The following is an 11,516-nucleotide window of genomic DNA, read 5'->3' as shown; positions in this document are numbered from 1 at the left end:
GGCGAGGCAAAAAAAAAAACCAAACAGCCAGGCTTTGTACATCGGTCTCTCCGCGTGTTTATCATTTATCCACTGATGAAATTTAAGAATGTGATGGTAAACAGACAAAGCCATATCCAGCTGTTCCCTAAACAGATGACGGACTAATACATTGTTTTTAAAAGTATACTGAAATGAATTTTAACACGCATCCTTTTTGTTTTTGTCCTTGCAGTTTGTCTTTTGTTTCTGTTCAATCCACAGCCGTTTCATTACGAATCAAAAATAATCATTCAAAAATTAAAAAGATAAAGTTGATCGCTGATGTTTTGCCCCGGACTGTCCGAGGGTGGGTGGGTGGGTGGGCGGGAGGGTCGGGGGGGATTGACATAAACAGTACATTGTTCAACCATTTTGTTCATAATGATTTTTTTTTTTATAACCCACTGTATAATAGCAAGGATTGTATATAAAACTGAAGAGATGTAAATATTTATGTGGCTTGCTTCAAGGTTGGTATTACAAAAAAAAAAAAAGAAATATTCACATGGTTAAATTCTACATGCCCACCAGCAAGCTTTGTGGATAGCAGTGTAAAAATGAAAAACAAAAAAGACACTGCCTTAATGTTTAAATAAAAAGCTTATTGCCATTCATGGCCTCAGAGTCACGTTATTTATCAGGGTTTGTATCAGATGATTGTGGCCTTATATGGGGGAAACTTGACAGGCCTGTTGTAATGAAGGTCAACTACCACCTGGGGGCAGTATAAGCACATATTTGACATATTTGATTTTATATGTGTCTGGCACTGAGGCTTCTGGAGGATATACTTTAACCCTACAAGTAATAATATGGATAGATAGTACAAAAAAAAAGATAAATGCGGCATTGACCCACTTTCACTTGAGTTATGAGTTATTGGTGTTGGTTAATCCCTTGCTGGGATACAAATGTGCTATTCAGCAGCTGCTGATCTGCTCTCCTGTGATCTGCTGTACTATCATGAAGGTCACATTACATGTCTGTTATGAGCCCTACTTGCATAACTGCCATACAAGGTTATGAAATTAAGTACTTAGTGTGGCACTAATTGACTGTAATTCCTTCCTTCGTTTACAACAGTCCTTTGATAACTAATGTAGGTATTCTGTTAAAACTGTCTCCAGATTTATTATGGAGGCAGGCTTATTTTTGCAGTCTTTGAGCAGGAGAGAATAGTGACAAACGTATAATCTTAACTTGATCAGGTATTTTATTATTTGTGTAGCTGGTCCAGAAAGAGACGGGGAGGAATTTAGGACAAGAAAAAAACACCTCTGAGGATGTACTGATGAGTTTGTAAAACTGCTATTGAATCTGCTGATTTTCACACCAAACATATTCTTTTTTTCTTTTTTTTTTACATTATAACTGCTTCATCACAGGAACCCAAACCAGCTTTGACAAATGAGGCTTCAGTAATTGTTTAAGTGCATCCAGGCCTGTTTGCTGCCTCACCACTGGGAGGCACCTCAACCTTATCCAACACTCAAGAGAGACAGATGAGGCTCTGAATGATGTGAGCTGCTGTGGAGACCCCGAGGCAGTGATCCAAAACCCTCCGCCAACGCTGGCTGCTGTTATTTTAGCAGCAGTGTGATATTTAAAGCCTGCAAAGAATATACATAGAGCAAGAGTGACTCCCTTTTTAACCTTTGTTTACTTGAACATAGAAGAGAACACTACTAAAATTAGGTTTCCTTATGGACCAGGACAGTCCACTCTATACTTTTGACCGTGGATGTCCGTCTTATATTTCCAGAGACACAAAAGAGTAAAAATAAAGAGATTGAACTAAAAAGATTGTTTCAATTTTGATATATTAAAAAAAACAGCTCACTGAACTGGACAAAATGTTTAAGATTAGAAAAAGACTGTAGCTGCTACTCTTTTCTAGAACTAATTCTCTGTTAAACAGCTTTATACAATAGATTTTGATTTTATATTTTGATTTTGGGAGTCTTTGGGAGGTACCCTAACTCTTGAAAAAGCAATCTGCCTGTACCTAAATTTTTATTGGTGTTATCCTTAAATCCTGCTTAAATGTGTGACCTGACCTCCTTCTGTGTCTGGAGAACTTTCTTTGAGAGGGACAAAATGTACGCAGGAAAATATGATGTCCTGTGCTCAAGATTTATCAAAAATATACTCAAAACAACAGAATTAGGGTTTGGGAATTACTTTTTTATTCAATTAGGATATACATCTTTTTAAATTATTTTCTTTGATCAGAACAGGAACAATGATTGACGTACAAAAATATAAAGAGAATTATGAAGTGCCTTGATGCCACATATACAACAGGAAAATATTTTACAATAACAAAATCAAGTGTTAGGAAACACAAACTTATCTCACATAAAACCACCAATAATCCGCTAATGTTCTCTCATCGTTTCTCTTGACATTTCAGACCATCAACACATAACAGATCTCTCCACCGTCTTGCCAGGAACTTTACTGTTTTGTATAAAACCACCTCCAGAGTAATTTCCTCATCTCAGCAATAATTTTTCTTTTGAAAGAGCAGTTCTGACTTTTCCCTTCTTGTCTTGCTCTTCGTAAAGCTACTTACTGTTCCCTCAATAAAACCCAGTACCCGTCTTACAGTACTGATGCACCACCTCAGCTTCGTACCCTCCGTGCACCTTCTACTCGACACTTACCTGGAGGGTATTTCAAACTCTAAAAATAACACCAGCTCAAGACCTCAACTGAAAATCGGGAATACACATTTGCAATGAAATAAAATTGATACCTAAGAAAATTTGAGGTAAAGTTTCAATATTTGCCGTGTTCAATAATCTAAATATATATATATATATATATGTATCTATATACATACATATATATATGTATAAGACAGTCACTAAAGGGGTCATGAAAACGCTCAATAAAATCCTATTTTACATCTTCAACAAGGAAATATTAATAATTTCACTGCTCCACGTGTAACATGTTACTGCTTATAGAAGGGTGTTGGGCTTCAGAGATATCTAGGATCCGAAACTGACCAATATGACAACAAGTTGATGATTTTTGAAAACATTCAGAAGAGTGTTAGCCTTTTATTTTTTTGAGATGCAGTTGAATGAATGCAATGTCAACTGTTTATGGCACCCAAAACTGCAGACAATCTAGACTTCATTCAAATAGCAGTGTGGAAAATAGTGTTTGTTTTAACTCATGGAGAACTAGAAAGGTGCATGCTGCTGCGTCAGTACAGACTTTTCAGTACTTGAAAAGAGACAGGAAAGTGTTACAAATACTTTCCTAAATTTGTCTGGTTCTTTTTGGCACTTGCTGCAAAAAAGCCCAACTCATCTGGCACCAAAACAGGTTCAAAACAAACAATGTTGCTTCCAAAAAGGTAAACCCTACAAAGAGTGCCACCATTCTTAAAGGCCCTGAGACCAAATTTTTTCAGTCTGTTTCTATGTATGATGGGGTCCAACATGGACACAATTTTCTGCTAAATTTTGACAGTTTTGGTTATTTCACATAAAATATTTCTATATTTCTGTTTTCTCTGTGCTCGTCGCACTGGTTTTAACTGGGTTGGTCTCAGTGGGAAAAAGGTGACATCACATGCTTCCCTGCACCAATCAGGATTGAGCAACACTTAAATCAAAATCTAAAGACAGTTGGTGGGTCGTTTGCTTGAATTGTCAGCCCACTGTTAATCAAATCTTATCAAATCGCACCTACACAGTCCTGATGAAGCAGATACTGAGTGTTAAACTCTTAATAAATAACAACCTTAATTCTTTTTTTCTGAACTTTAACTTTCTAAGTTTCTCTGGAGCCCGTCAACACCTCCTAGAGACCAAACAGTAACCTGTTTATCAAAAACCACTTTAACGCCGACATTATCGTCCTGTTTCACTTTTAGTTTAATCTCCTCAAATCTAAGTATTCAAATTAAGTTCAGATTAACTGGCGTCAGAACCAAAACAGCAGTGATCTAACACAGTTGAATATCTAATGTTTTAGAAAAATACTTAAGATTTCTTTCAGGGGTTTTAAATATCTCACTTTTTCAAATCTTCTCCAAGCCAATCTTTTGTTATTGTGATGCGATTTTTCCTATGATTAGAATGAATTCTGCTCTGGCTCTTGTGAATAAATGTGCAGTTTAACATAAATGCCTGATCAACTAGACAAGTTACTGTTTTAATGTGTGCTGATACAAACGGTAAAACGAAAGCAAGTGTTCTGTTCGAGCGTGTTTAGTTGTTAAAGTGAAATAAACTCTCACGCAGCCATGCCTCTTCAAACTATCTTTGGTCCAATTTTTCAAATGCAGTACTGAAATCCCCCCCTGCAATGCGAGTCCACTGAGAGGCCTGTGATATATACTGTAGAAAACAAGTGCAATAAAGCCGCATTAGAAAGCTTTGCATTGGTGTGACTGGGTTTGCACAGGCTCGGCTGAAATCCACCTGCCATCTTATCTTTTCTCTACACACACACAGACATCTACAATCTGATTGTTACCTTCGCTGAGGTTACAATCCAACCTGAAGGAGAGCAAAGGCCACCAATTTGTCAGCTCTTGTATTAAATAAGACATTAACCATTGAAGTGCAGCTTTAAACTGCCAGAGGAGCAGCTCCCTTTTTAAAAACTGCATCAGTAGAAAGTCTAAGTACACTTAAGGGTTCCCAAAGTTTCCTCCATGGCGAGTTAAGATGAACAGACCGGGGTTTTCAGGGGCTCCAGTTATTACTTGGAGTACTTCCCTTTCATTAGGGGCCTTCCCAAGTTCCTCGTCCTCCAAAAAAAAAGTCTGGGGCCTACAGGTCCTCTGTGTAGATGATACAGGGACTAGTATCCTCACTCGACTCCAGCTGCACCGTGGAGACGAACCAGCGGCGGGAGCCCGTGGGGTTGTACTTGAGCGTGGTGCGGTAAGTGTTCTTGGCGTGTTTTGGGTAGATGATGGTGGTGCTCCGGTAGCTGATGGGCCTCTGCCGCGGCTCCAGGTACACCTGGGTTTTGTAGCTCCTCCAAGTGCAGTCCCGCACTGCCACCACTGTCTCGCTGTAGGATGTGGGGGTAGGAACCGTGGCGCAATACACCCCGTCCCGGTAATGCTTGTCTGAGTCATACTTGACGGCGGAGTTGCACCTGGAGAAGAGAAGGTGACAGAACTTTTAAAACTGATCACTAGGTGGCAGTGTTGACAAGAGAATATTGATCAAATTACGTGAATTAATCTCCATACTATAATTATTTCTACGTTTTTATACATCAAGGTTTACTCACTTGATTTCTTGCTCTGGTTTGGGGTTGACCTCGATGCTCTCTCCGAAGAACACTGGGTACATGCGGGTCCTGGGATCTGATCCTGTGGCGTTCAGCAGCAGGTAGGGCAGCTGTGCAGAGGAAACACTGAGAGTCACAATCTCCAGAAAAAACATCCATTAACTGCCGAACTGTTTGTAACCAGCCTGCCAACGTGTCCATTCAGAAGAATTCCAGTAAAAAATCCCAGCATGGTTGGGGGTTTCAGCAGAGCCAGCAACCCAAATTAAAAACACTGCAGTCCCCACCCTCTCCAGGAAAACACACACACTTCTCGATCCTACCTCATGAGAATTTGCCCACTGATGGCACAGCTATTACAACAACAACAATCAGACGAGGAACACATCAGTCAGGGCAACACTTCCATTTTAATTCAGATAATTACACTGTGTGGGTCCAGCCAAATGAAGTGTTGGTGGTAAATCTCTTTCTCACATGCTTTCACTGCAGTTCTGCCTGGCTACGAGCCCCCCAGTCTGTGTGTGTGTGTGTGTGTGTGTGTGTGTGTGGACTGAAAATAGGCTTACAGATGTTGGGCCTACAGTAGTTAAAGGAATGGGAAATACAAAAATAAGTGTCTAGAACAGCTGGTGACCAGGCTGAGTGGAGATGAGGCTGTTATAAAATGATAAGGTGATAGAGAGGCTGGTCAGAACTGCACCTTTTCTGGCACATATGGAGACTTGAACCAAAGTCATCTTAAGAGAGACAGTCTCTAATCACAGACACATGCTACTCTGTAATATCTCTGCCTCAGATTCATCTTACTGCTCCTATCAGAGCTGCAGTCAGACGAGTTCTGATGGGTCAAATACTTTCAGAACCAAAAGAAACTGACATCTGATTCCTTCCTTGACTGTAGTTTAGCTGTAAGAATAATCTAATGAACAATATGAAGATCCAAAAAACAATACCAAGTCCATCAAGGAATCATAGGATTATAACAGAAAGGTTTCCATGGAAATAGGTCACAGCTTCTGTTTTAACCAAATGGGTGAAGTGAACCTCATGAAGTCAGATAAGCTGCTGATGACACAATATACTGTATGTACACTCTACTCAACCAACTGTATGACAAACAGAGCTGCACCACAATCACAGACACTGTCGTACACTGACAAGAGAGGTTGCTGTGATTGACGGTTGTCTTTGCATGTGTGTCTCCAGTCTGAATCAAATGGCACCCCAACCCCAACTCTGGCACCTCTCACATTACACAGGGAGGCTGTCACATGCTGTGGTCTGGACGCAGATGAGCGCACATACCACTACAGGGGACGGGCAAGAACAGGCCAAGGGCACAGCAGATCGCTGTGTGAAGCTCGTCTTACCTACAGCCCACGATCATCACCACACTAACTGAACGAAGGAACTGAACTTTGCTTCGCTCTCTGCACAGCTGCTAGTTTTGCCATGCAGTATATCTGCAGGCTGTTCTTTTTCCGCTGTCGGTACTTCATGACCTGGAAACACTGGACGAGTATGTGATTGTCTTTTCTGCGCTGCTCCGGCATGGAGAGCATCCCAGGTATTTCTCCGTGGTGTGCTCTGGCAACTTCTGCAAAGCAAACACTTGTGAATGGAGGATAGGTCACCTCCAAGCAGTGGATCCCCCAGTATGCACACAAAGCCTAACACTCCCCCCCCCCCCCCCATCCACACACACACACACACACACACACACACACTGGAAGCAGATTTCTGCCCAGGAAAAATAGTCTGCAGCTGAGCAACCCACACAATGTACAATGCACAATGCAGAGCTGCTGAGAGAAACGCCAACTCAAACACACATTTCCAACTGCTGGCTGTTTGGTGGACTGAAGCCTCTGAATTTACATCCTGTGTTTGCAAGGACATTAATGTGAGAGCATCGGTATCAGCAGTGAAGCACATTTATAAAAAGTCACAGGAGACGTCTCCTGTTCGTCCTCCTGGCTAATCCACCGACAACTGAACTCTTTTACCCTTACAGTATAACTGTACACAACCTTATACAGTTCTGAAATGCTGAAGATTACATAATCACACTCATATTTTTCATGCATCAGGCTCCTCTTATAAATCTATTTACATTTAAAGAGCTGCAACTATAAAATTAATTATCCTGCATCTGCATAAATTTGAACCAGGTTTGAAAACAGACAGGCTGTCTGAGCGTTTATCCATGTTTAATTTAGAAGTGAGGGGTCATCAAACACTTATGCAATGGCCTGTGGCTGCTCTAACAAGCCCCTGCACCTCAAAATAGAGCTTGAGGATTGTTCTTAGGTGGCATACAAAAACAACACGAAAATAGATTTGGAAAGAGAAAAAAACACGAGCACATGCATGCCTCCCCTCACGCAGCTCAGGAAACTCTCTGAAAACTCTTTCTCTGATGGAAAGGTTTGAATCTTTCCACACACACTGGCCCATGAGAGGGATTAGAAACACAAGCAGGAGCAGCCACTATCAGGACTGATCTTTAAAAAGGGAAACCACAAAGCAGAGGAGTCCTACTAATCTGAACCTCCGGAGGATTAAAGGATCTTTTTCTCTCTTTTTCTGTTTCAGGCCTCAGCAAAACCAATGTCACGCAACTCCCAGGATGCAGCGCTGCATTTCTGAGGCTTCCCTCAGACACTTTAAAAGCCACCTGGACCTGCACAGACTTGTTTTTAAGACTTTTTGGAACTGGGAGTGACCTGGAAATGATTTTCAATCAAATCAGCCTCGTCATGTGACACACAAATCACTGCAGGATGTGTCATTAAAATGCATTTGTCTTGCTAGAGTAGAAAGTGGGACACAACTTTGGTTACCATAAATCTTTTTCTGTGGAATATATTCTACCATGTCAGGTTTCATGTTATTTCTGCAGAACTGTCCTCTGCTAAATAAGTACAAATATTCCCTAAGGGTGAACTGACAATTTGAGAAGTTCATTTAATTCTGTTCTTATGCAGAGAGCTGCTTAAAATTTGCAGGAAATAATAAAAAAGTTTAAGAAAGAACCTTTGGAAAAACCTGTTAATGGTTGACTATTTTGATACAACAGTGCAGCCTCGTGGTTTTTATCCATGTTTGAGTTTTATTTTGGGGCTTGCCGGTTTCAACAGTGAGATCTAAGCAGATACTTAATAGTTTTATTACCAGCATGGATACTGGCTCATCACTGATGATGGCTGAGGCTGCAAAAAGAAAACCAAGCAAACAGGATCCTGTTTCTACTGTTTCTGTTGCTACCACATCTATAGACATGGTGAGTCGAACATTAATAATCCAGCCACACTCTGGCCTCCAGATGCCAATGTATGTTAGCTTTGAGACTCAGATTAAATAAATTTAACAATATTCTCTGCATTTCCCTGCAACATTGTTTCAACACTATTTTCAGTTTTTCATTTCAGTGACTTAAACCTGTTAATGTTCACAGATGCAGCAGGATACACAAGGCCCATCAAGTGACTGTGCACGAACTATAAAGAAACATTAACGAAAGTTCATTATCACATGACTTTCATACACTTTGGTTATATATTCAAAGCAGTCACAAATGCAAATATTGACAGTTCCATTTCCACAAGTAAGGTGACTATTTATCTAGTTTTGTTACACACAGACCTGCTGCTGAGGTCTATTTCAGGACTGCACCTAACGGTTATTTTCATTATTGATTAACTTGTCAATTGTCAAATTTTCTGTGATGCTAGAAAGTAAGTAAAAATGCTCATTATAATTTCTGAGAGCACAAGGTGACATATTCAAATCATCATATAAGACCAATGAAACCATCAAATCCTCACATTTAAGAAACTGGACCTAAGAAGTGGTTAGCATTTTTCCTTGAAAAATGACAAATAGATTAATTGATTATGTGATTGTCTGTAGTTGAATAATTTTCTGTTGATCGACCAATCAGTTAATTGACTAACACTAGTTTAGTTCAAGGTTTTATACAATGTGTCTTAAAGGTCCTATTGAATGTTCCTTTAATTGAGATTCTTCAGCTTTATAATGTGACAGACCTTGAAGAAGAAGCCGAACCCAAACTTTTTCACATCTGCCCTCCCTGACTAATCCATCACAGATCATTAAACCTGTTTATTTATCTAAACAACACCATCTGATAACAGTTTACTGTCTGTTAGTGCTGTTGGTGGACAGAAAGAAACCTGATCAGCATAGTCATCCTCATAACGACATATTGTAGTGTGAACACTTTCACAACTCTAACACTGTTGCAAAACTTAATTATCTTGTTGGTAGCCCCTGGGATCCTGGCAGGGACCCCTGGGAGTCCCCGGACCCCCGTTTGGAAACCCAACTGGACCTAATCAAGTTACTGACCCTTGTGACACCATGTAGTTAAACCCGGCTGATACACCAAAGTGAAAAAGAAGAAGTTTTACTACTCTGGATTATTGAGGGTATCATCAGCATGAGTGCAACTAAGAGAGAGAGAGGGGGGGGGGGGGGGGGGGAGAGAGAGAGAGAGAAAGGGGGAGAGAGAGAGGGAGAGAGCTTCCAGATGTTGTGTGAGTGGGACTCAAGTGAAATCTGTTTCTGGCCAAACACTAAAATGCTCTCAGATTTTCAGTTTCTCTCACAGCACCGTCATTAACTCTTTTTATCCTTTCATTCAGTGTGTCAGTGAAGTGACTGACTGGACACAAAACAGACCTGAGTCAGCTCTTTATAAAAAAAAAATGTTTCAAATCGTGAGGCAAATACTGCGATATGCTTCTTACCAGTTTGCCTTCTCTGCTTTCCTTTTTATAATATCCATGATGGCTTTCGACGGGCGTCGTGCAGCTGCCGGAGCGCGACTCGATCAGACCCGGAGAGAGTGAGCAGAAGGGCGGACTGGGGCTGGGGGGTAACCCCGAATCCGGACTGTCGAGCAGCCCCTCCCGGTTCTTTCCTTTCAGACTATCATCCATCGCTTGTAAATGTAGGTGCCCCACCATTTCTGGGACGGCTCAATTCAAAAAACAGCCCAGACGAAGTCGCACTAGCAGTTTTTTTCTTCTTGAAGCGCTCCGAGCTGCTGCGCGCTCCTGAGTCGGAAAGAAACAATCCTGGGCGAACTTTTTCAAGATGACTCCTGCAAGAAAGAGGAGAGAAAAAAAAATCAGGAAATTGCATTTAACCATTGCCCATACATTGTGGATAAAACTCCACAGAGTGATATAAATTCAGCCTTTATTTCTCTTCACATTTTACTGTACCTGTGCGTCGTGAGGTATCCACCCTTAATCCTCACAGTTATTCCAAACAAGCGTGATAAACCAAGACCAAACTTCGAAAAACTTCAAATTAGACACCAAATTGAAGTATTACATAGTCTTAATGTAAAACTAAAACAAAAAACGTAGTAAAAGTCGCGAAAAGAGTCGACTGTGCGTCTGGCACAGATCTGGATGAGAGCTCCTCTGCTCTGCTCGGCTCTGCTCTGACTGTGTGTGAGTGTGTTGGTGAGTGTGTGTATGTGTGTGTGCTATCCAGTCTCTCCAGTGGAGAGCTCCCTTTTAGTGATCCTGCCAGGCTTTTTTTGCACCTGGATCCTGTCCAGTCCTCATGATCTGGATCACTTCCATGTACAACCGACAGGGGCGAGCACGTCCTCCTCGCTCCTGCTGCTCTTCAGTACAGTTTGGCTGAGTGTGTTTATGATCAGTTACTCTGCTGAAGTGCCCATGAGCAAGTCATCCAGCTCCCCACCAGCTGCAGCAGGCAGGGCAGTGATATCCCTACATAATTCATTATTTAATCATTAGTTAACTATTATCAGTTAAGATCACTATTTACTTTATGATTAGGAGTTATTAACTGCTTATTAATTACTTAACAATTTATAATGATGTCTAATCAAAATGGCGAGTTAGCTGTTAATGCTGTTATTACTATTCATGATAAGCAGTTAGTTACTTACTCTTTCCTGCACTTTTTGTGGGTCTTATTGTAAACTGTTATCTTATAATCTAATTAGTTTGTCTTTCTGACCACATTCATGTTCCTGAGATGATAAACTTTTTCCAATTAATGACCTCATGGCCCTTCCTGTAGCGCCACTCACAACTTTAAGATTTTAGGCTTACTTATTTTGAAAGTTTAAGAATTGCAAAAACTTTTTTTTTGTCGATTTTAGAATTACAGGTGAAGTATAATTTACAATTACAATTTTTGATGTAACCTTTATT

The 11,516-nt window shown here is 40.6% G+C and overlaps 1 protein-coding gene across 1 annotated transcript; it reads right to left on the bottom strand.

Annotated features, from left to right (window-relative positions):
- Nucleotides 1-2,184: 2,184 nt before the first annotated feature.
- On the bottom strand, nucleotides 2,185-10,879 carry rflna (refilin A). Its single transcript, XM_044366217.1, has 4 exons — nucleotides 10,545-10,879; nucleotides 10,065-10,420; nucleotides 5,290-5,399; nucleotides 2,185-5,151 (listed from the first exon to the last, which is right to left on the bottom strand). Exons 2-4 carry the CDS (start codon nucleotides 10,281-10,283, stop codon nucleotides 4,818-4,820), a joined length of 663 nt encoding a protein of 220 aa, XP_044222152.1. The 5' UTR covers nucleotides 10,284-10,420; nucleotides 10,545-10,879; the 3' UTR covers nucleotides 2,185-4,817.
- Nucleotides 10,880-11,516: the final 637 nt, after the last annotated feature.

Source organism: Thunnus albacares, chromosome 2, assembly GCF_914725855.1.
Source record: "Thunnus albacares chromosome 2, fThuAlb1.1, whole genome shotgun sequence".
In the NCBI taxonomy this organism is placed as follows: Eukaryota; Metazoa; Chordata; class Actinopteri; order Scombriformes; family Scombridae; genus Thunnus; species Thunnus albacares.
Note: the sequence above shows the minus strand (reverse complement) of the source record. Positions and strands in the feature narration are given on the sequence as shown.